Source organism: Lissotriton vulgaris, chromosome 4_1 (assembly GCF_964263255.1).
Source record: "Lissotriton vulgaris chromosome 4_1, aLisVul1.2, whole genome shotgun sequence".
NCBI classification, from domain to species: Eukaryota; Metazoa; Chordata; class Amphibia; order Caudata; family Salamandridae; genus Lissotriton; species Lissotriton vulgaris.
In genome coordinates, this window is record NC_141691.1 from 405,636,796 (window position 1) to 405,662,510 (window position 25,715).

A 25,715-nucleotide genomic window follows, 5' to 3' on the forward strand; every position below is an offset into this window, starting at 1 on the left:
AAAGATACCCCAATACTGGAGAACAAAACAAGTCTGTTCCTAGTCTGCTTTCTGCCAACCTGGAGGGGGTATGGGGGGGCGTGGTTGCCCCGATATGCCCCCAACGGAGACAGAAATGCTGTGGCTATTTTTTAGGGGGTTGGGGGCATTGTTATGCCCATTCTGGGCAGTCCCCACACCCACGCATAAAAAGAGCCAGTGTAATCGCTGGCGTGTAGTGGGCTTTCTGCCCCCCACGGGGGGCAGATCAGGGGCCACTGCCCAATCTGCTCGCGGGGGAGGGGTGGGGGGGCTAAAGACTTGAATTTCTTTTGGGGGGGGGGATATTGTCATGCCCATTTTGGGCAGCCCCCCACCCTTTACATAAATACAAAAAAAATCCCTGGTTTCTAGTGGGCTTTTTGGCCCACCCCCCCCCCTCTACTCCCCCCCCTTACCCCTCCCCTATTCCCCCCCTCCACCCCTACCCCCACGGTGAGGTAGAAAGGCTGTATTGTTTGCAGGAGGGGTGGGGGCATGGGCATGGCAGTTTTGGGCAGGCTCCACCCTAATTCATATATGGCCAAAAAAAAAAAAACCCCGGAGGGGCATATTGGGGGCTACTGCCCCCATCTGCCCCCCAGCAGAGACTCTGACATTTTTGCGGCGGGTGGGGGCATTGGCATGCCTGTTTTGGGCAGCCACCACCCTAATTTAAATATGCCAAAAGAAAATCCCTGGTGTCTATTGGGCTTTGAGCCCCCCGGGGGGGCTACTGCCCCCATCTGCCCTCCAGGAAGGGGGCAGAAAGGCTGTAAGGATTGCGTGGGGGTGGGGGTATGCCCGTTTTGGGGGCCCCCACCCTAATGTTTATATGCTGAAAAACAATCTCTGATGTCAAGTGGTCTTTTTGCCCCCGTGGGGGCATATTGGGAGCTACTGCCCCCCAGGGGGGGCAATAAGACTAAATTGTGCCAATTTGAATTGGGGGGGGAGCAAAGGCCCTTGCACAGGGGGCCGCTCCCCCCTCCCTGGTGTCCTAGTGGGTGGATCCCTGCTTGGGGATCACCCTACTGGGGCGATCCTCAAGCAGGGAGCCAAAGGGGAGGTGTACCATTAGAAAGGGAAGATTCTCCCCTTTCCAACGATACCGCGCCTGTCCTTCTACATGCACAGGGGGCGGAGATAGCCCCCTGAGCACTTAGAAGGTGAAACTGAAATGAGTCTAAAGGCTCATTTCAGTTTTGGCATCAGTGAAATGACGTGCATGCTGATCGTCATTTCACTGAAACAGGGAGGGGGGGGCTCGGGAGCTGGGAAAGCTCTTTCCCAGCTCCCGAGGCTCTTTATCTGAAAATGGAATCCTTCTGGTGCCCAGGGCGGTTGCTCATGACGGCCTGTAGCCGTCATGAGCACACGCCCACTGTGTCTCAAGATGGCTCCAGGCCGTCATGAGCACCGAAGGACTACCAAAACGGGTAATAAAAGTACCTCAGAGGTATGGAAACGTAGTAATGTTTTGATTTTAACTAAATGATTTATTTTTGTTCGTATAGGGGAAATATGATGTGGTATTGTAACAGTATTGCTCGTATGTGGTTTTCCTGGAATGTATTTCTTTGCATGACTTATCTCTTTTCATTGGTTAAACCCATGTTTCATGTTCTAGGACTATGGCTTATGATGCAGAGGCATGCAGCGATGGTTGTCAGAGGCTGGAGGTGTTTAGAATTGGAGGTTGCTGTGCCATCGTGGGCATCAAGTATTGAATAAATCCTCAAAAATTACAACGCAATCCTGTGGAAATTTATTCCATGTTTTGAGGCAACATTTCTCAAGATGAGCCATCTTTCAATACTGTATCACTTGTGAAGCAAGTTTTACCAAAGCACCGAAAGCTGACATTGTAAATCCTTCTCTGGTGCCTTTTTATTCACTTCCTTTGTTCAGAGATGCCCGAGCTAATTGTCTAGCAGAAAAGGAAAATGCTACTTACCAGTATGCATCTGTTCTTGGCATGTAGAGCTGCAGATCCACACACTGTGCATAGATCGCCATCTGGTGTTGGGCCCGGATGTTTGCACTTGTTGTTGTATTGGAAAAGTCTTTGAAAGTCACAAGATAGGTGACTCCTCCTTTGGACAATAGTGCACATGGGCATTGGCTCCATCTTCAGTTTGCTTTTTCGCCAGCAGGGAAATGATGGAGTTTTGTGAGAAACAGAAAAGATGCCCATGCATGATGCATCTAAAGATAATACTGGAACAGATAAAGGTAGCCGGGGAGGTGGGTGGGCGTGTGAGGAGCTGCAGCTCTACATGCCAAGAACAGATGCATACTTGTAAGTAGCATTTTCCGTTCGAGGCATATGAGCTGCAGATCACACACTGTGGATAGATTGTATAGCAGTCCCCCTCTTTAGCGGCCACCACCAGTATCGGTTGCAGTTGTTTGAAATAGTGTTTTGAGTACAACTTGGCCAACAGTAGCTTGTTGTTTGGCGTGCACATCTACACAATAGTGCTTTGTGAATGTGCGGTGTAGACCATGTAGCTGCTTTGCAGATGTCATCTAAGGGAATGTTCCCTAAAAATGCCATTGAAGCCCCTATCTTTCGGGTAGAGAGGGGTTTAGGTGGAATAGATAATGCACGTTTTGCTTTGGGATAGCAAATTTGTATACATTTGACAATCCAACTTGCAATTCCAGACTTTGAGATGGGGTTGCCTTTATATGGTGGTGAGTAGGACACGAAAAGTGGTTTTGTTTTGCAAAAAGGTTTCGTTCAGTCACTGTAAAAAAAGAGTGCTCTTTTTACATCTAGAGTATGAAGAGCTCTTTCTGCAACTGTTTGTGGTTGCGAGAAAAATATTGGCAACTCCACAGACTGATTGAGATGAAATGGAGAAATAACTTTAGGGAGGAATTTTGGATTTGTTCTGAGAACCACTTTGTTATGATGGAGTTGTAAAAATGGTTCTTGAATAGTTAGTACTTGTATTCACATATTCTAAGGGAAGTAATGGCCACCAGGAAAGCGACTTTCCACGTAAGAAATTATAACTCGCATTTGTGCAGAGGTTCGAATGGAGGGCCCATTAGTCTGGAGAGAACAAGGTTTAAATTCCACACACGTGAGGGTGGTACCCTGGGAAGAATTATTCTTTTGAGACCTTCTATAAACGCTTTGATGGCAGGTACTCTGAATAGTGACAAATGTCTGTTTTGTAAGCAGGCTGCTATGGCAGCAGGGTGTAACCTAATAGATGTGTATGCTAGATTACACCTTTGGAGATGTAGTAGATAACCTATGATGTGTTGAATAGACACATCTAAAGGGTTGATGGTGGTGTTGTTACAGAATATTAGAAAACTTTTCTACTTTGCTGCATAGCAAGCTCTAGTGTCGGGGCATCTAGCTTCTCTGATAACGTTCATACAGTCAGGGGGAAGGTTAAGGTAGCCAAACTCTAAGACCTCAGGAGCCAGATCGCTAGGTTCAGCTGTGTTGGGTCTGGGTGCTTGATCTCTCCATGGTTCTGGGTTAAGAGGCATGGGGAGAGTAGTAGTTTTTGGTGTGGGACTACATATAGTTCCAGTAATGTGGTGTACCACAGTTGTCTGGCCCATGTTGAAGCAACTAGGATGAGAGTCAGTGAGTGTTGCTGCAGTTTGCGCACCACCAGTGGAATGAGTGGGAGAGGCTGAAAAGCGTACACTAATCTGCCTGACCAACTCATCCACATCGCATTACCCTTGGACAATGGGTGTGGATATCTGCCGGCAAAGCTTGGGCATTTGGCGTTTGTATGTGGCGAAGAGATCTATCTCTGGCTGCCCCATAACTGGAAAAACGGTTGAAGAACTTGCGGAGGAAGTTCCGACTTGTGACTCTGTTGCGTATGATGACTTAGCAGATCTGCTATGTTGTTCTGGACTCCTGGAAGGTGTTTGGCTAGGAGAAAAATGTTCTGAGGAATAGCCCATCTCCATATGTTCTGTGCTAGCTGAGAGAGCTGTAGGGAGTGTGTCCCACTTTGTTTTGTATGTAGTACATTGCTGTCATATTGTTTGTGCGGACTAGGACAGCTTTGCCTGATATTTGTTTCTGGAATTACTTTAACGCTAGGAATATGACTAGTAACTCCAGGTGATTGATGTTGAGTAACTTTTGTTGAGGTGTCCACGTGCTCTGTATGGTGTAATGTAATAGATGAACTCCCCAGACGGAGAGCGATGCGTACGCTTTTAGCACAATTTGTGGAACTGGCTCGATGAACAGTCGCCCTTGGAAATGTTTTGGGTGTTCCACCACTGCAGAGCGTGATGTGTGCGGCCGTCCACCTATACCAGATTGGTCAGTTGACCTTGAGCTTGGTTCCACTGATGTGCTAAACATTCCTGTAATGGATGCATTTGGAGTCTTGCGTGAGGTACCATGAATATGCAAGAGGCCATCATCCCTATTAACTGCATGAACACTCGAGCTGGAAGAGAGTGTTGCTGCTGAAATTTGGTTATGAGCCTTTGTATGCTTGCTATCCTGGGTGGACTGGGATTTGCAAGTGCATTTGAGGTGTTTATTGTGGAACCGAGGTACTGTTGTATACGGGACGGCTGTAGATGAGACTTTACGTGGTTTATGGTAAACCTTAAGTCGTGGAGTAGTTGTATTGTGTCGTGTGATGTAAACACTGGTTGTATGAATTGGCTTTTATGAGCCGGTCGTCTAAGTATGGGATGGCGTGAATTTGCAGTCTTCTTAGGTGAGCCGCAACTACCGCCAGACATTTGGTGAAGACTCTGGGTGCTGTGGTGACTCCGAATGGGAGTACTTTGAATTGGTAATGCTGACCGTCCACTACAAACCTCAAATATTTTTTCTAAGAGATGTGAATGGGAACATGGAAGTAGGGGTCCTTGAGGTCTAGGGTGGCAATAAAATCGCATTGTGTGAGAAGAGGAAAGACCTGTTGACGTGTGACCATGTGAAAATGGTCTGACTGTATATAAAGGTTTAGGGATCTGAGGTCCAAAATGGTTCTCAGAGATCCGTCCTTTTTTGCAATGAGATAGTACAGGGAGTAAACCCATGTGTTTTGTTTATGCAGGGGAACTGGTTCTATTGCATGTTTTTGTAGAAGGGAAAGTACCTCTTGCTTTAGCAGTGATAAATGTTCTGGTGACAATGGGCGCTGTCTAGGTGGTATGTTTGAGGGGGTAGAGGTGAGTTCTAGACAATAACCTGATTGAATGATTTGTCTCACCCAACTGTTGGTAGTGATGTTGTTCCAGACAGGTAGAAATTGTAGCAATCTTCCCCCGATCGGAGTGGCCTAAAGGCTTGTTTGTCGACTTTTTTGCAGGACCCGAAAGCGGGGTGTGAGAAGTATTGTCCCGGAGTGCACCTAGGCCCAAGTGTGAAGGTGCTACCAAAGCCTTTTTTAGTAGTGGGGGAGGGGGTCGGGGTTGAAGCCGGTACTTACGTCCCGCTGCCCTGGAGTGATGTCTTTGACGTCTGAGTTATCGGCTTCGGAGGCGCTGACGAGGCCTTCTTCGATCTGCTCCTGCTCGGGTACATCGAAGCCGTCCTGGAAAATGTTGTCGGGAACGGATGTCGACGAGCGAGCCATGCTTCTTCGAGCTTGACGATCCCGAATTGTTTTCTTGGAGTGGAAAGAGGCACAAGCTGGACAATCTCTGGCCTCGTGCTTCGGTGAAAGGCAGAGGTTACACACCTCATGAAGATCTCTGTGTGGAAACTTGGATCCACATTGAGGACACTTTTTAAAGGGAGTCCTTTCCACGAGCCAGATGTAATGGCATAGGTAGGCCCGAATGCCTTCGTTGACTACCAGAATGGAAGACTTCGACCTTGAAGAAATGCGCTTCAACTAGGAATCGCGATCAAAACAATACCGGAGAAAAGGGTGAAAGATTCCGCGACGAAAGTTGAATCGGTAACAACACCGAACTGGAGCACGATAAACACATCCGAGCACGATGGCGGAAAAAAACAATCTGACATTGGAGCTGATGCCCATGCGCACTATTGTCCAAAGGAGTGACTTCCAAAGACTTTTCCAATACAACAAGTGCAAACATCCGTGCCCAATACCAGATGGCGATCTAGGCACAGTGTGTGATCTGCAGCTCATATGCCTCGAACAAAGGATATACTCTTGGGAGAGCACCATCATCATCATCTGTCGCAGTAGACAGCACTTTACACCCTTATTACTGTGAAACACCCAAGGAACAAACTCACTACCAATGCATGTACCACACAGGAATATATGCAGGGAATAACGTTTAGGGACTCTCCGCTCAGGGGTGGGGCTCAAGACTTGAATGGCCCAGTCACTATTACCATTCAAAGGGTAGCCTAGGATGAGGGGGGAGTAACCACCCTCGCTTAGCTTGAGGATTCCCTTTGAACAACACCCGGTCTTCAGATCTAGGGTGGCTGAAAAGAACACAGTAATTTAAATACATATAACTGCAACACCTCCAAAACAGTGAAAGTCTTGAGCAAATGCATAGCGATCCATTATTTATGTGTTCTTGTCTTTCAAGCAAGTGTCAAGGTGTAGCTGTGTTGGTTACTGTGTAACTGGAAGATTGTGTGATTTGAAGAACGAGTGCATAAGTAACAGAGAGTGTTTAAGGCACTGTGGCAATGTTGCTTAGTTTGTCCAAGAGTGTTTCCCAAGAAGGGTCTTCAGTGCAGTTTAAAAAGTACACAAAGGTGGTCGTCTTTAAAACAAATTGCAGGAATCTGCAAGAAATTGTACACCACTTTTAAGGAATGAGTCAAGCGTTACCATGTGCAATGTTTTTTCATTTGAAAGAGGATGATGCAGTGGATGGGTAAAGAAATTGACTCAACTGGAAGCTTATCGCAAAGAAGACCTATCCCACCCAACTTCCATATAAATGCAGGTTACCTTGGACAAGCCACTGTTTACACAATCATCTTGTGATCCCACACCCTGTGAGATGCCAGTCTTGGAATCCACACCAGACAGAGAGGTTATTCTGCCAAAAGAAAAAAAGACAACTATAAAGATAAATTGTCACATGTTGGAAAATTAAGACTTTTTGGAATTCATTTATATCACAGTTATGGTGTTTCAGTTACCCATTTAAACAATGTAAAACAGTTTACTGAACATAATGCAGAAGCAAGAAATCTATTTTTTGTGAAGTGGAGTCATGAAACTGATTAAGTCTGCACAGCCTGCAGTGCAACGCAGTAAAAAAAAGACAGGATGCCTCAGCGATGGAGTTGGAACGGATTTCTTTATTGATGACTAGAAGAACGCAGACCACATGTCCCAGTGTGACGAGTGCAGGCCCTTCCTCAGAGTGGTACAGATGATACCACACCATTGGTAGATAGGTAAGCAAAGAAGTGCATTGGTGTGCAACTCTTGTGCAAGTTAGAATACAGTGGTCGGTCTTTTCACTTTGCTTGGAAAGCCAAGATGAATAGAAAAGTGAAGTACAGGAGAGGGCTGAGATAATGCGCTAGGCCGTTTATTTTGTGTACAGGTTCAGCCCTTCTTTACATCTCCTACTAAACCTGCAGCGCAGTTTTGCTGCTTTCCTCTCAAAGGTTTACTGGGACGACAACATGCAGGTCTACTAAATACTACATCATTACAACTCAGTCTCAGCACAATTCTAGATGACTTTAAAAGGCATAGGAAATGCTCTCTCCCGCTTATCCCTCCCACTCCCGACAAACTGCAAATAAAACAGGTTCTACATTTTGAGGCCATTCAGACCTTCTATACGGGCTGTTACTAGAAAATTTATGGAGGGTTGTGAATGAAAATCCGGTAAAAATCCGGTAAACCTTTAAAAAAATGCATAATCGCTCTACAGTGTAACAGTCTGGTAATATGACATGACACACGTACACATTGTAAATTACACTGTAGTACTTTCACAATTGGCATGAACAAGTCTCAGTTTTTGGGGTAAACCGGATCTGTTACAGAAACTGGTCAAAGGGTTCAATCTACATACGAAGAGATGAGGTCAAAATATCTATTCAAACACACTTCACACTGCAGCACACATCTTTACAGTATTCAAAATACTGTTGGGCTGCATAGACATCTTCATATCATAAAAGAACAGTCACTGGATCACCCTGGCCCTCGATTATGCCTCATTTTGAAATACACCTAAGTGGATAGATATTAAAGGAATCAACAGGTGCGGACTCTCAGAACTTCGGAATGTCCAGTCCAGCCACACAGATTTTTCCTGATGTATGTTTACGAAACTACACATTTTCTATTTTAAAAGATCCAAAGGTACCTCCAAATTCATGAAAACCTGTCTTATGCTACCACACACTTTAATTACTTTAATGTCAGTGGCATTCCCAACACGTAATCTGTTATTCTTAAACGATGGCGGTAGATGTGGATAAAGGATTTATTAAAGTGCAGTTAGGTCACCAACACTGGAATTCGAATGGTTCAGCTCAAGGGATTTCTGGGAACTGTGGCCTGATTTACGAAAGATATTTTAAGTCACAACCAGCGATTCTCCCTGTTTGTTACAGTAAAAACGTTGTTTGTGTAAAAAAAAAACTATTTAAGTAGACAGTAAATTATTACTAACTTCTGTAAGGGACTTGTGACTTCATAAGGATTCGTTTTTTGTAAAGGGGTGTGTTGCATTCCTTCCACACAGCGAAAATTGCCAAACGGCGACAATGTATTGACTCCCGAGAATGGAATATGCAATTAGCCCAATATACAGCATCTCCTATGCCTATTTAAAAAACAAAAAGACCACTGCCTACTCTCAAACTTTTTTTAAAAAAAAGCAAACTTTTCATTTCAAGTGTAGCTCTGTTTATTTAAAAAAAAATATATATATATATATTTACATAAATGCGATTTGAGCAGCCAAACACCTCTGTGATGGTATACAATGTGAGTTGGTCGCAAATTCCTATTTATTTCATTAATATTTATGACAGGTTGGATTGCAACCACCTTCAAATTATAATTTTGCAAACAGATATTAGTACAACGTAAGTGGGTTCACAAAATTCGACACAGGTCGCAAAAACAGCATTTTGTAACCAGTGTTTAGTACATCAGGCCTAGTTACTGCTAAATGGTGCACTTAAATGCACAATGGGTAGGCACCACTTGAAAATATGTGAAGGCCACTTCACAGGGGTTTGGGAATTCTCCCAGGGAATGTAGTGCTAAAGAGTATAATTTGGGCACTTTAATAAAACACTTCGGGTCAAGAACTAGTTAACCAAAAAAATAAGGATTTACAGGGAAATTCTTTGAGCTTTTTTAGCGACTGCCTTTTCCAGGAATTACGGAAAGCAAAATCAAATGGTGCATTCAGAATCACTAATGACCTAAAGTACAGATCAAAACTTGTTGGCTTAAAAAAAAAAGGCTTCTTTATTCAACTGTGAACATACTTCTTGGCCAAGGATGGAGGCATTGTCTGCGAAAGTGTGAACAAAAATGAGAGGAACAGGTCTAATATAATCGCAAGCCAGGAGATAAAACCGTATTCTGGCTCCTACGGGAATCAGTAGTTCTGCTGCAGTCACAGCAGGCGACAAAAAAATTGTAGTTTGCAGTTCATGCTGGGGGCCATGGCCTCTGCCGCCACCATGTACTCTGGCACTACAAATGGGCTGTGAGGACTACCTTTAGCTATAGTCAAGACCCCAAGAGTATCCTCTAAACATTTGGTACTGTTTGTGGAATTGGCGAGCTAGAGATAGCAAATGAAAGGAGCAGAAGAAAGGAATATGCTACTTACCAGTATGCATCTGTTCTTGGCATAGAGGGCTGCAGAGTGGTACATTATGAATAGATCGCCATCTGGTGTTGGGCTCGGATGATTGCACTTTGTTTTTCTCTTGGAGAGTCTTTTGTCTCTTGGTGACTCCTCCCTTGGTTGGTAGTGCGCATGGGCATCGGCTCCATCCTTAGATTGTTTTGCCATAGTAGGGTTAGATGGAGTAGTATAGTAGAATACAGATAAGAGTGCCCATGTAAGTGTATCTAAATAAGATAATGTTGGAACAGACACAGGTTTCCGGGGAGGCTGGGAGGGCATGTACCACTCTGCAGCCCTCTATGCCAAGAACAGATGCATACTGGTAAGTAGCATATTCCGTTCGAGGCATATGGGCTGCAGATGGTACATTATGAATAGACTATATAGCAGTTCTCTCCCTAGCGGTGGTCGCCCGTGTCTGTTGCAACTGTCTGAAACAATGTTTTTAATACTGCTTGTCCCACTCTAGCTTGTTGTGTTGTGTGCACATCTACACAATAGTGTTTTGTGAAGGTGTGCGGTGTAACCCAGGTAGCCGCTTTGCATATGTCATCTAGTGGAATGTTTCCCAGAAATGCCATAGATGCTCCTAGTTTACGTGTAGAGTGAGCTCTAGGAGGAACAGTTAATGTTCTCTTTGCCTTTAAGTAGCATATTTGAATGCATTTTACAATCCATCTGGCAATGCCCGCTTTGGAGATGGGATTGCCTTTATGCGTGGGAGAAAACGCAACAAATAGCTGTTTTGTCTTTCTGAAAGTTTGTGTTCTTTCTATATAGTACAATATGGCCCTTCTAACATCCAGTGTATGTAGGGCTCTTTCAGCTACTGTTTGTGGTTTTGGAAAGAAAACCGGTAATTCCACTGACTGATTGATGTGGAATGCTGAAATAACCTTCGGTAAGAATTTTGGGTTTGTTCTAAGAACCACTTTATTTTGGTGTAGCTGCATAAATGGTTCTTGAATCGTAAAAGCCTGCAGTTCACTTACTCTTCTAAGTGACGTGATAGCTATGAGGAAGGCTACCTTCCATGTGAGGAATTGTATTTCACACCTATGCATAGGTTCAAATGGTGGCCCCATTAGTCTGGTAAGCACTATGTTGAGATTCCAGACTGGGGAAGGTGGTCTTCTTGGTGGAATGACTCTTTTGAGTCCTTCCATGAAAGCTTTAATTGCTGGAACTTTGAACAGTGACAGATGTTGCCTGTTTTGTAGGTACGCCGCTATGGCTGCGAGATGAACTCTGATAGAGGTATATGCTAGGTTACATTGCTGTAAGTGTAACAAATAGCAAATGATTTGTTTAGTGGATGCGTCCAGAGGGTTGATGTGCTTACTGTTACAGTGTATAGCAAACCTCTTCCATTTTGCTGCATAGCATGCTCTGGTGGTAGGACGTCTTGCTTGCTTAATGATTTCCATGCATTCTGGTGGTAAATCTAAATACCCAAACTCTATGACCTCAGGAGCCAGATCGCTAGGTTCAGTTGTTTGGGATCTGGGTGCATTATTTCTCCATGGTTCTGTGTAAGATGCATGGGTAATAACCTTAGCTTTTGATGTGGTACTTGTGAGAGTTGTAGCAGCGTGGTGAACCACGGCTGTCTTGCCCACGTGGGTGCCACTAGTATCATTGTCATTGAATGTTGCTGCAGTTTCCGAACCAGTAACGGAATTAGTGGTAGAGGAGGGAACGCGTAAGCAAATCTGTTGGACCAATTTATCCACAGTGCATTGCCCTGGGACCTTTGGTGTGGGTACCTGGATGCGAATTCTTTGCATTTTGCGTTCTGATGATTGGCAAACAGATCTATCTCTGGTTGCCCCCATTTTTGGAAGAATGGCTGTAGTATTTGGTCGTGCAGCTCCCATTCGTGTACTTGTTCTGACTGTCTGCTTAGGATGTCTGCTATTTGATTTTGAACTCCTGGTAGGTGTTCCGCTAACAGGTAGATCTTTTGAGGAATGGCCCATCTCCATATGTCCTGTGCTAGTCTGGACAGTTGGAGAGAGTGTGTCCCCCCCTGTTTTTGAATATAATACATTGCAGTCATGTTGTCTGTTCTGATCAGGACTGCTTTGCCTGTTATTTGCATTTGGAAAGCTTTTAGTGCTAGAAATATTGCTAATAGCTCTAGGTAGTTGATGTGCAGTTTCTTTTGCAGCACACTCCACTTCCCCTGTACTGTGTATCTGTCCATATGCGCTCCCCATCCGGAGAGCGATGCGTCCGCTGTTATTATCACTTGTGGAATTGGCTCTAGGAACGACCGTCCCTTGGAAATGTTTTCTGTGTTCCACCACTTCAGAGAGCGATACGTCCGGTCGTCTACCAACACCAGATCTGTAATCTGACCTTGAGCCTGATTCCACTGTGTCGCTAGACACTCTTGTAGTGGGCACATTTGTAGTCTGGCATGTGGTATTAGCAGTATGCAGGAGGACATCATGCCTAATAGTTGCATAAACACTTGTGCTGGTAGTGAGTGTTGTGGTTGAAACCTTTGTATTAACCCGACCATTGTCTGTACTCTGATTGGGTTGGGGTATGCTATTGCCTTTTCTGTGTCTACTGTAGCCCCCAGGTATTGCTGAATCTGGTTTGGTTGCAGGTGTGATTTTTTGTAGTTCACCGTGAACCCTAGGTGGTGCAGCAATTGAATTGTCTTCTGTGTGTTGTGAAGACATTCTTCCTTTGACTTGGCCTTTATTAGCCAGTCGTCCAAGTATGGGAAGACATGTATTTGTTGTCTTCTTAGGTGTGCTGCCACCACAGCTAGGCATTTTGTGAAAACTCTCGGTGCTGTTGTGACACCGAATGGAAGGACTTTGAACTGATAGTGTTGTCCTTCTAACACAAACCTTAGGTATTTTCTGTGGGCTTTGTGAATTGGGATATGAAAGTAAGCGTCTTTTAGATCCAGTGTAGAAAGAAAGTCCCCTTTCTTCAGTAAAGGGAGTACTTGTTGGAGCGTGACCATGTGGAAGTGCTCTGAATTTATGTAAGCATTGAGAGGTCTGAGGTCTAATATTGGTCGTAGTGACCCGTCCTTTTTGGGGATCAGGAAGTATAGAGAGTATACTCCTGTGCCCTGTTGATCTTTTGGGACCTTCTCTATTGCATGCTTTTGTAGAAGTGCTAGCACTTCTTCTCTTAACAATGTCAGATGATCCTGACTCATTGGACGCTGTTTGGGGGGGATGTTTGGTGGGGTAGCTGTGAGTTCTAGGCAATAACCATGTTGGATAATTTGTCTCACCCACTTGTCTGACGTGATGTTTTCCCAGACAGGTAGGAACTGTGATAGACGTCCCCCGACCGGTGTTATGTGGTCTGGGGGGAGTTCTATGAAGTCACTGTTTTGGTGTTGAGGCGTTGCGGTTGTTATTATTTCCGCGGCCTCTACCCTTATTGTTGTTACCTCTGTAACTACCTCTTGAATTACCTCTGGGTGATGTTGGTGTGAAAGATGTGGATTGCTGATTCGTTCCTGTGTTTTTTGAGCCCCCTCTATAGGTGGATCTACGAAAGGAACCTCTGTGTGTTGGCTGTTGCAATGCTCCCATTGACTTAGCCGTTTCCGTATCTTTCTTCATTTTTTCTAATGTCTCGTCTGTGCTTGAACCAAACAATGTCTTCTGATCAAATGGTTTGTTCAGTAGGGCTGTTTGTACCTCTTGTTTGAATCCTGAGATTCTAAGCCATGCGTGCCTTCTTAGCATGACACTAGTGTTAATCGATCTTGCTGCAGTGTCTGCTGCGTCTAATGCACATTTAATGGAAGTATTTGTTATTATTTTACCTTCCTGTATTAATTGGTCTGCCTTCTTCTGATGTTCTTTTGGGAGATGTGTAAGAAGTTTTTCTAACTCATCGTAATGTGCCCTGTCGTAACGTGCGAGTAGTGCTTGTGTATTGGCTATACGCCAGCTATTCGCTGCCTGTGATGCTACTCTTTTACCTGATGCATCTATTAACTTCGACTCTTTATCTGGTGGAGGAGCCTCTCCTGTAGATAATGAGTTTGCTCTTTTACGAGCGTTTGAGACCACCAGCGAGTCTAGCGGTACATGCCCTCTAATAAATATTGGGTCCTTTGGAGCCGCTTTGTATTTTTTATCAATTCTTGGGTTTAACACCCTGGCTCTCACTGGGTTTTCGAATATTTCATCTGTGTGAGTAAGAAGACCCTTCAACATAGGAAGAGTACCTGATGTTCTCTGTGCATTAGGTAGAGTCTCTAACAAGAAATCCTCTATTTGAGGTTCTGTATGTATATCTACCTTATGATATTTTGCTGCCCTATTAATGAGCTGCACAAACCCTGTGTTATCATCAGGTGGTGAAGGCTTTGAGGGATATAGCTCTGGGTCGTTGTCCTCATCTGACCCTACATCATAATTTTCCCATGGATCCTCCTCATCTGGGATAGTCTCATCATCCCCTTGAGGTTCTCCCTCCCCTAGATCGCTGTCTACATCTGACTGAGGTGTAGCTGGTCTTGGTGTGGAAGGTGTAGGAATATTTGGCCTATTGTGAGGAATAGGAGAAGAGGGTGTTACTCTAGGACGAGGAGAAGCAGGAGGAGATATATTCGTCCCCATTGTTCTCTTTTTTGAAAGAAGAGGTTTATCTTCTGACTGTTCACTCTTTCTCTTCTTCGTGACCACTTTCCCAGTTTGTGGATCAATAAACAAGATCTTTTGTTTGGGATCTGTCTGTTGCTCCTGAATCGGTACCGAGGGTCCTGGTTCCGAGAGGTGCTTTTGTTTTCGATCGTCAGATCTTGTTGTTTTCGACACCGAATGTTTGCTCGATTCCGACTTTCTTGGTATCGAGTGTCTCTTGGGCGATAAGTCATATTTATGTTTCGACATGGAATGTTTCGATACCGAGCTCTCCTTTGTATGTAGCCTCGGTGCCGAAGTCGATGTCGCCCTTTTCTCGGATCCGACATGGTGGGAGTCCGAGTGTTTCGGTTTCAGTTTCGGTTTCGTTGCCGGGCCCGAGGGCGGGGCGTCGGAAACTTTTTTCAGCGGTTTGACCGGGCCCGAGGGCGGGGTCGTTACCGCACGGGGTCGGTTTTTCGGTAAGGGGACGTCGTCACTCACGGTTTGTTGCTCGATGAGTTCTTCAACCTCCGACTGGTCCCCTTCCGACCCCGACTGGTCCTCTTCTTCCTCGATTTGTTCGTCTCCGAACAGCTCCGGGATCGCTTCCGCCTGCATTCTGGAAACCTCGTGTCTTCGAGCTCGACGATTTCTAATCGTTAGCTTGGAGGAGAATGCTGCGCAGGCTTCGCAGTCCCTGGATTCGTGTTCAGGCGATAGACAGAGGTTGCACACCTCGTGTAGGTCCTTGTGTGGGAACTTAGCACCACACGTTGGACATTTCTTGAATGGAGTCCTTTCCATGGACTCCGGGCTTGACTGCGTCGAGAAAGGCCTCCTGTTCTTCGACGTAGATCCAAGTTTTTCTCTTCTATTTTGAATTTGTAACGCGTCGGAATGGAAATGAACGCGTTCGAGTAACAATACCGTCGAATTGGAAAGGGAATACGCGCCGAAAATCACTTTCTTCTGAAGTTGATCTGGAGCGTCTCGATCTTCATCCGAACCCGATGGCGGAAAAAAACAATCTAAGGATGGAGCCGATGCCCATGCGCACTACCAACCAAGGGAGGAGTCACCAAGAGACAAAAGACTCTCCAAGAGAAAAACAAAGTGCAATCATCCGAGCCCAACACCAGATGGCGATCTATTCATAATGTACCATCTGCAGCCCATATGCCTCGAACTGTGTTACTTACCTGTAAGTGCAGTTATCCAGTATTGGTGTCTTTCATAGATTAACATACCTGAATCATTCCCCGTCGTCGAGACGGGAGTCTCCGGTATATAGAAAAGTAATGTCCTATAGACATATATAGAGAAAAGTAGGCCCAAGGGCCTCAACTTAGTAGCCTATCTATGTCCTTTTGTAAAAAGGACCAAACTCTAGAAGAGAGCCAATCAGCTATCACCTATCTCTAGAACCTTCCTGTCAGGAGCCTCAGTCCCTCAGATTTTCGTACGCACTAAGCTAAGTAGGCATGACATTGGTAGAGAGAGAGGTGGGTCCTTCCAGGGAAGGCGGGAGGGTTGTATGTGAATCTATGAAAGACACCAATACTGGATAACTGCAGTTACAGGTAAGTAACGCATTTCTTATCCAGTATTATGGGTGTCTTTCATAGATTCACATGCCTGAATCAGAGTAGCAAGCAATATATTTTGCACATTTCTGATGGAACAGTATATACAAGTTCTTAGATAACACATATCATGAGACTATGAACCATCAATATACATCAACAATAAGCATTAGAAAAGAAAGGTGTATACCAGTAAAGGATGGAGGGATGGAGGAAGGCGCACCTTACTGGAATAGATGGCATAGCCCTGCTTGCCCCACTGCTCCATCCTTCATCAGTTGTGTATCAAGGCAGTCGTGCCTGGTGAAGGTATGCGGCGACTTCCGTGTTGCCGCCCTGAAAATGTCGATAACCGGAACTCCTGCAAATAGTGCCATAGATGTAGACATGGCTCTTGTAGAGTGAGCCCTGATTTTAGAGTGTAAAGGCTGTCCGGCTCTGTGGTGACAAAAAGCAATCGCCGAAGAGCTCTATCTGGAGATGCTTTGTTTGGTAAGCGGTAGACCCTGCCTAGGTCTACTGAAGGCTATGAAGAGTTGATTAGACTTTCCGAAATTCTTGGTCTCATCAATATAAAACTTTAGACATCTTTTAAGGTCCAATGAATGCAGCGATCTCTCAGCTGCAGTGCTTGGATTTGGAAAGAATGATCTGAGAATCACAGGCTCATTTAAGTGGAAATCCGACAGGACCTTAGGAATAAACCTAGGATTGATTCTTAAAATCACCCTGTCGTCCTTAAACTGCAGGAAGGGATCTTGGATGGAAAAAGCCTGCATTTCACTGACCCTCCTTGCTGATGAAAGCGCCAGGAGGAGAGCCATCTTCCACGAGATGTACTTTATGTCCGCCCTGTGAATGGGTTCAAAAGGGTGTTTCATCAGTTGGTTAAGAACCACATTGAGATGCCATGTTGGAGGGACCATCCGTACTTGAGGGAAAGATCTATACAGACCTTTAAGGAAATTATTTTATTAGTCTACTGGACCAGAGAGAGGGCCCTTTCGAGGATCTTTTAAATCTTGATATCGCCGCCAGGTGTACCTTTATGGAGGAGTGGGCAAGGCCCGACTGCGCCAGATGTAGCAGGTAGGGTAAAATTTGTTCTGGAGAGGTGGAAAAAGGACGTAGACCCCTGCCCGCACACCAGATGCAAAAGCGTTTCCACTTCAGGGAATACGTCTTGTTAGTGCTGTCCGCTCCTGCTTTGGCCAGAATATCCTTACAATCCTGCGGAATGTTTAGACTGCTGAATTCTCTGTACTCAGGAGCCAGGCCGATAACCTGAGAGATTTCAGATCCGGATGTTGAACCTGCTTGTTGCTCATCGTGAGCAGAGATGGATGTTGACGTAGATGGATCGGCGGCTTCAGCGATAGACGATGCAGTTCTGTGAACCAATTTTGCCTCGGCCAGAATGGGGCTATCAAAATTAAAGTGCAAGGCTCAGCTTTCATCTTTCTGAGGACTCTGGGAAGCATTGGAAATGGCGGAAATGCGTACCCAAAGACGTTGCGCCATGCGAGGCAAAATGCATTCCCGAGAGACCCTGACTGGGGATGTCAACTTGCGAAGTTTTGGCATTTGGCGTTCTCCTTGGTCGCAAATAGATTGATTTGCGGCAATCCCCACTTGGAAAAGATTAGAGCGATGGACGTCTGGTCCAGCTTCCATTCGTGCGACAGAGTCCTCTGCCTGCTCAGCGCGTCTGCGATTACATTGTCCTTGCCTGGGACGTACTCCGCTTTCAACGATACGTTGTGGAGAATGAGCCAATTCCAGATCTTCTACGATTCGCGAGAGAGTGTTAGCGAACGCGTCCTTCCCTGTTTGTTCAGGTAGTGCATTGTCGTAGTGTTGTCGGTCCTGACGAGCACTAGGGAGTTCTTGATCCTTGGCAAGAAGGACGCAAGGCTAGGAAAACGGCCCTCAGCTCTAGCAGGTTGATGTGGAGCTGCTTTTCCGGCTCTGACCATCTGCCACTGATCCTTAATTCCTGTAGGACTGCTCCCCAACCCTCCAGGGAGGCGTCCGTTGTAATGACGTGAGGAGCTGCTGGAAGCAGGAACGTCAATCCCCGCAAGAGGTTCTTGATTGACCTCCACCACTGCAATGCCTTGGTGATTTACATTGTTATCGTTATGCGGTCTTCGAACGATCCTGTGCTTTGTGTCGACTGTCTGGACAAAGCCTCCTGAAGCGGACGCATTCGAAGACGACAGTGTGGTACGAGCAGGATGCACGAGGATATCATTCCCAAGAGGGATTTGAAGGTACGGACTGGCAAAGTTTTCTTTGAAGCCACTGATGCGGCCAGAGAGACAAGCTTGCGTTTCCTCTCCTGAGATGGGATGCCTTTGCATCTTCTGTATTCAGTGTCGCTCCGAGAAAGGTGATGACCCGGGAGGGATGCAAAGTGGATTTTTCTTGGATGAGTGTAAGACTCAAGTGTTTAAAGAGATTCAGACAGGCGTTGGAAGATTTGGTTGCGCCTGCCAAGGATGGCACCTTTACCAGCCAGTCGTCTAAATATGGGAAGACTTGGGTGCCATGCTGCCTGAGGAATGCTGCCACCAGGTAAAGACACTTGGTGAAGATAGGGGGCGCCGACTTAAGGTCAAAAGGGAGGACACAGAATTGAAAATGCTGGCCCGCCACTGCAAATATCAGGAATTTTCTGTGAGTTTTGTGGATTGGGACGTGAAAGTATGCGTCTTGTAGGTCCAAAGGCGTCAAGAAATCCCCCTCCTCTAGGAGACTCAAGATCTCCTGAATCGTGACCATGCGGAACGACTGCCTCTTTAAGAATGCATTCAGGGCCCTAAGGTCTAGAATGGGCCTCCATTTCTTCTCCTTCTTTTGAATCAGGAAGAAGCGGGAGTAAAATCCTCTCCTCTGGTGAGCCAACGGTACTCTCTCTGTTGCTCCTTTCTTGAGCATAATTGAGATTTCTTGAAGAAGTAGTTGCAGGTTTTTGTGTCGCATTGGGCGAGGAGGAGTTTTTGGAGGGATATTTTCGCATTCTATGGAATGGCCAAATTGAATCAATTGAAGGACCCACCAGTCCGTTGTAATTCTTCTCCAATTGTTGAGGAAATGGGTCAGTTTTCCTCCAATTTTCAAAGAAGGAGATGAGGAATGGACTGGCTGTAGGAATAGGTCATTGGCGTCCGCCAGTGTTCTTCCGTTGGTTTTTGCCTCTAAAGTTGGACTTCCCATAAGAGGACTGCCGCCCTTGTTGTTGTTGACGTTGCTGGTATTGGGTTTTACCCTCGTTGTAAGAATACGAGGATCTGTTCTGAAAATTACTTCTGTAAGAGGATTGTCCTCTGCCCCTGTTCCCTCGAAAGAACTGGTTTTTAAATTGTAGCGCGCCCAGCGCTCTTGCCGTATCTGTGTCCTTTTTATTGCTTGAAGAGCTTCATCGATTTTGGCTCCAAACAGGTGTTGTCCATCATATGGCATGTCTAAGACTTTAGATTACACCTCCTGTCGAAATGAGGTAGCCTTAAGCCATCCCTGCCTTTGCAATACCGCTGCCCCTGCCAGCTCTCTGAATCCAGTCATTGCTACATCCATAGCACAGTCAATCAATTCAGATGCCGATGTTTGACCCTCCTGTGAGAAGTTGGCCTGATATGCAGTGCTCACTATTCTAGTGATCACTATGCATCAGTCCAAACGACCCTTATGGTGATTGGTTGTAAGTCAACCTTAGACCAGCTATCCTAGTAGCGTGGATACGAGCAGTCTTCGGGCTAAACTCTAGAGGGTCAGCTGTTAAGCCAGCTGTTATACCATCACATATACCCCTTGAACACCAAGTGAAAGGACACCACACAAGTGTTATGAAAATAAACAGTGTATTTATTTTAAGTCACAACAGCCCTGTACTCTTTATGAGGACAGGGTACTAAGCACACAACAAAGCTCTTAGGAGAATACTTCAAGTGCACAATCTACACAAATGCCCGAGGGCACGGAAAGTTTAGTGTTCTCGGGCGAACCCGATAAGGTAAGTCGGAAGCGACAGTGACTCTGGACCCGTAGATAATGAGGCTATGCGGGCACCGAAATGCCGAAGTTACCTAGCCCAGGGGCTGCGGCTGCATAAGTCTTTACAGACGTCGGGAGTCCTCGCTGACGAACCAGGAGCCGGAAGGAAGGAGTTGCTGGCCGGCGACCAGTGGAGATAGTTCGTAGTGATCCAAGCCTGGATCAGAGATGGATGACACCTGAAAGCAGAGGGGACTAAGTTCGTAACTACTAGCCAGTAGTCAGAGGGTACCAGGAGGGTACCGGATGATCGTCACCTCGACTAGGTGAGTGGGCGACGCTAGTCTCTGCAGTCTCGCGGACCAGGAGGCTTTGTCGGCGACCAGGATGGAGGTGCGAGCTGTCCCACGAAGGTTGATGCTGTCGGCGTCGCTGGGCCCAGGGTTGGGGCAACAAGCCTTGGCAAATTCAGGGCCACGTGGTGGACCTAAAATGGCGTCTTGAGTGGACCAGGAGGGTCTGGGGTGCTCCTCTTCCACAAGGGAGCAAAAGGGGTCAGTCTGGAGCAACCAGACCAACAGCGTTGTTGTCGGGCGTCGTCGAGAAGGCCACAAGCCAGCGGCTAGTAGCCAGACAACGTGTTGAGCAGCAGAAGGGCCCCACGCAGATCGTGGAGATGCTGGGAGGCTGAGCTTCGGTGCTGGAGCTGCTCAGGGTTGGGGCTTCTCGGACCCCAAGGCACTCACCAGAGGATCCCTCGGCGGTCGTGCTGGTTTAGAAGTTGTGCAGGTTCTGAAGATGGCCGGTCCCTCGAGGTCTCGTCGCACTCACGGATCTCAGCTGAGCTGACGATGTGGGTAGAGGTCAGAGGTGCCAGGGAAGCCGGTTCTCGTCGAGCTGGGCAGTCGGATTCCTGAGGAAGGACGTGCAGCAAACCGCAGAGTTCTTAGATGGTGCCTGCGGATGCAGGGTGACTACTCCTAAGCCACAAGGGAGAAATCTTGAGAAGAGTCTTGAAGTTCCTTTCGTAGAAAGTAGTTCTTGATTCAAAGATGATCTAATTTGGAAGGGTCCCCGCTCCTGTCTTTATACTAAAAGAAAAGGGTGGGTACGCGACTAGGTCCTGCCCTAGGGGTGGGACCAGGAAGGGGGGTGGTTACACCTCTCTCCCATGCCGGGCTTTCCCCAGGCCAGGGGCTGGTGTGCCCCTGGAACTGGTTCTAGCCGGCAGATGCGTAGTGAGCACCGGGGTGCCACTTGCAGTCACCTTCCTGTAAAGCCCTGCCTACCCAGGATACACAAAACCCTGTCTGGGATGGGGCGAGCACCGCCCCGGACAGGAAACCCTTTGTCCAAGCTCTCCTCGCTGGAAGGACTCCCAGCAGCAGGAGGTCAGACTCGTGTCTGTGGTGGCAGCATCCATTTTGTGGAGCTGAGGCTTCAGTTAACTTTAACCGGGGTTCACAGTTACGTACATGTCGTGTCCCTCTAGAAGGGTGGAATGCTAACCCCGCCGCCAGTGTTGGTGAGGGGTCAGTATCCCGATTCGTATGACACCTTACTCGACATGTCTTGATAACGCGATACCGAAGTTAGCAATATGTGGTACACGTTATCATGGAACAGTCATTGGGACTTGGTTCCGCAAGCTGCAACCGGGCTCGGCTCATGCCAGCGCCAATTCACACGACTCCACGCACTCTGCCTTCAGGATTGTCAAGCCCTGCCATAGGAGTGGCTGATAGGAATCCGTGTGTCCATTCCGTGGTTAGATATAGGTCTACTATATCTAAAGCAAAGGGTGATTACACCACCTTGCCCCAGCTGTCGTGCAGCCAGTTGTGTCAGATTTAGATGGCCATCCAGGGGTGGCATAATACATGCTTCAGCCCCTGGTAGGCCCTGGGTACACCTATGCCCTGAGTTACAGGGTCTGATAAGGTGGCCCAGTTCCAATTGGATAATGCACCTAAGGTACACATGTCAATTTAGTGAGAGAACAGCTAGGCTGTGGGTCTGATTGGCAGGCCCACAGCCAGAGAAAGTCGTAAACCAGTGAAACAAAAGCAAAAAAATCTGGGTGATCATAGGATTGCAGACCCTACTCTCCTACACCTCCAGGAGAAGAGATTGAACTTCCTCTTTTGTGGCGTCTGGCAGTTCAGATAAATACAGAGCAATATCTGCCCACAACTGCCTATTATACCTTCCTAAGAGCGCAATAGTATTTGCCACTTTCACTGTCATTGCTGACATGGAGGAAAAACGCTTTCCTATATTGTCCAGTTTCCTGCCCCCCTTGTCTGGTGGAGTTGTCAACGGAGAGGAAGGATTCCTTGAATTTTTCTGAGCCGCCTGTGTCACCACAGAGTCCGGTTTGGGGTGTCCTGTAAGGCAGGTTGGTGCCGATGTTGGGGCCTTGTATTTTTTGTCCAGCCTTGGAACAACTGCAGAGACTGAGGCTAGAGTCTGCATCAGCTGCACACCCTGATCCCACATATGATCGATTATCGGAATTGATCTCACTGTTTTCTTATGAGGCTCCTTAAAGTCATATAGGAAACAGTCTTTTTCCTGAGACTCCATTGTCATGTGGAACCTTTTTGCCGCCCTCTCCACCAGATTGTGGAAACCACCTATGTCCACAGGAGGAGAATCTGATGTAGCTGGCTCAGGGGATGCTGGAGAAGAAATGATGTAATCATCATCGTCATTATGATTAGATTGGTCATCCTGGACCTCACCCTCTTCTGGTTGTTCTTCCTCATCGTCAGATGATTGAGGATATGGCAAGTGTTCCCCTTCCCGTTGGAGCACCAAGGATGGTGGTCTAGGCCGTGGAGACGGAACAGTCCCCGATGCTGGAGGAGCTGATGACTCTGGGAATCTTTGTTTATAGTCCTGTATTAGAAACCTCAAATCAGACACTATAGATGCTGGTAGACAGACCATGGACGTAACCTGTGTCTGAACCTGTGTCTGAACGGTATGCTCTTGGGCAATTTCCTTGTCCGAGCTCTGGCATTTGACCACCAGATGTGAGCCTGCATTATATCCTCCTCATCAGACTCCTCATCTTGCAGGAGACAAGCTGGAGGTAAACCTTGCACTCCGCTTGGGGACGACAATTCCGGTGTGACTGCCATTTTTGAGATCTTTACCCTTAGAGAAGCGGGTTGTGACTCAGCCTCAGTCGTCAATGAAGGGCTCGTCGACGGCAGGATCGTGGACGACATTGTCCACAGATTGTAGCTCTTGGAACTTTATCGTCGACGGGGGAATCGTCGTCGACTGTTTCCACTGAGTCGTGGACGACGTCTTCGTCGACGGAGTGGCTGTCGACGGTATGTCCTTCATCGTCGTCGCCTTCGTCGACGATGCCTTCGCCGACGATGTGTGCCTTCTTTATCGTCGATGCCTTCGTCGACGGCACACTCGTCGACGATGATGTTCTCTTTGACAATAAAGACGTCGACGGCGCTGGCTTCGACATCGACACGGACGTCGTCACTGATGTCGTCGACGAGATCTTGGGCGTCGACGACGATTTTTTAATAATAATAGACGACAAAGGGTTTACTCGCCGTCGATGATGGTGTCGTCGATGAAGTGAACGTCGACGATGCAGTTGTCATCGATACTGTCATCGTCGATACTGTCGTCGTCGACGTCGAGACGTAGACGGGAGACATAGCCTTCTTTTGCACCGATGATGGCGTTGACGAGGTCATCTAAGACGGCGCAGGCTTTTTGAAGGTATGAACCTCCTTGTCAGACGCTGATGACTGGGCCACTGAAGACTTTTTTGTAGCCTTCTTTGGAGGAGCGTCTGGAGGGCTAGGGAAAGCCACCCTTGGCCTTTTCAAAGACAGCTTAGAGGAAACTGAAGAATTCTCACCTTCTTCTGAAGATTCCAAATTGTCTCTGTCCTTGAGCCTGTTAAGCCAGAGTAAAAGACGTCCTTCTCTGTCTTTAAGCGTTTTTGTGGAAAATGTTCTACAATTTTGCAATCCTTTGGTGAAGGTCTGGATACAGGCAATATAAGCAGGTCTTGTGCTGGTCTTCAACATGTTACCTCTTTTTACCACAAGAACTACATGCTCTGAAGAGACCTTTCTTCTGAGGACCAGCCATATCTACTTTTTCATTAAAATAATCCAAAATTGTGAAGATATAAGATTGAAGAAAGAAACCTGAGGGGAACTCAGGTGGAGACTCCCTTAGCACAACGTGCAGTAAAAAATCTGAGGGACTGAGGCTCCTGACAGGAAGGTTCTAGAGGGAGGTGATAGCTGATTAGCTCTCTTCTAGAGTTTGTTCTTTTTTACAAAAGGACATAGATAGGCTACTAAGGTGAGGCCCTGAGGCCTACTTTTCTCTTTATATGTCTATAGGACATTACTTTTCTATATAACAGAGACTCCCGTCTCGACGACGGGGAATGATTCAGGCATGTGAATCTATGAAAGACACCCATAATACTGGATAACATAGCACACTGTCATCGAAGTGCTACAACACAGAATCAACTTTTTCTATAAAGAGCCTGAAGCGATCACATAGCATATCAAGTCCACTTTGCTTCCTGCCTTCCAGCAGCCCTGCCAACTGCCACCACAGTAACCCTAGTAGTAAAGACATGTAAAAAGCAGCACATGTCGAGGCATTGACATTTAGACACGTTTTGTGACCAGTGCATTGATGGTAACGCAGTTATGGCAAAGCAAATGTATCAGTTTTCGAATTGTGCAGTTAGGACAATAGATGGGAGTGGCGAGGAGCACAATCACTGGCCATTGGGGAAGGAGTCTAAATTGGGTAGCCTGGACAGTACAGCTCTGAGTGGATATTTCAATAGCATAATACCTGAATCAATGAAGGGAATGTCATGAAACTCACAGATGGCACTGAGGCAGATCTCATGGGGCCAGGCTGGATTGAGGTGGATAAAACAGACACCCGAGCTGTGAATTGTTGAACGAATCACCAGGCAGTATTCAAGTGACGGGGCTGGCCGGGTATTAGGATAGGGTTACCTGGAGAGGCCTGCAGCAAGATCCAAGGATTAAAGTGAGGAAGAATTAAGACAGAAGGGATCTAGTACTAGGAAAAGGCACACAGGTTCTGGAGAAAACATTAGTGAATTCAAGGGCAGAAGCACCAGAGGATGTTGTAGGGGAAGGAGGCTGATAAGAGAAATATAAAGGCAGCCAAACCATTTAGTCCAGTAAATAGAAGCTCAGATAATTTCAGGACAGAGGGATAGCAGTTGACGGGATGACAGCACAAAGAAAGAAACCAAAGTTGTTCAAACAGAATCAGCAAATTGGCTAGATGGCTCAGTGGGCTAAGATTTACTCCAGACAACTGCTGTGGTCTGCACACTAGGAGTTCAGATTCTGGCAATACAACTTTTGCTTTCCTTCCATTTAAGGCTATCCAATTGAGTACTATTTAGTAAACAATATTTATAGTTCCATCATTTATAGTTCTAAAAACAGAAGAAGATTATTAAGCCTTATAAATAAATCCAAAATATGGGGAAGGATGGCCTGCAGAGGAATAGGTATAGGAAAAGTCAACAGTGGTACAAAATAAAGTGTAAACTTTGTTAAAAGAAAAAGAGCTTTGTCAAGATCAAAGGGGGAAGTACCAGAGGGCATAGGTCAGATAAGCACTTGGAAATCACCTCTGGTGATTA

The 25,715-nt window shown here is 46.4% G+C and overlaps 1 protein-coding gene across 10 annotated transcripts in view; it reads right to left on the reverse strand.

Annotated features, from left to right (window-relative positions):
* Nucleotides 1–25,715, reverse strand: part of BCORL1 (BCL6 corepressor like 1) — a 962,450-nt gene that overhangs the window by 425,534 nt on the left and 511,201 nt on the right. For all 10 annotated transcript variants that reach the window (XM_086918805.1, XM_086918802.1, XM_086918799.1 and 7 more), the window contains one exon: nt 6,927–7,017. In XM_086918805.1, the coding sequence (XP_086774931.1) occupies nt 6,927–7,017 (91 nt within the window). The remainder of the gene's footprint in view (nt 1–6,926; nt 7,018–25,715) is intronic.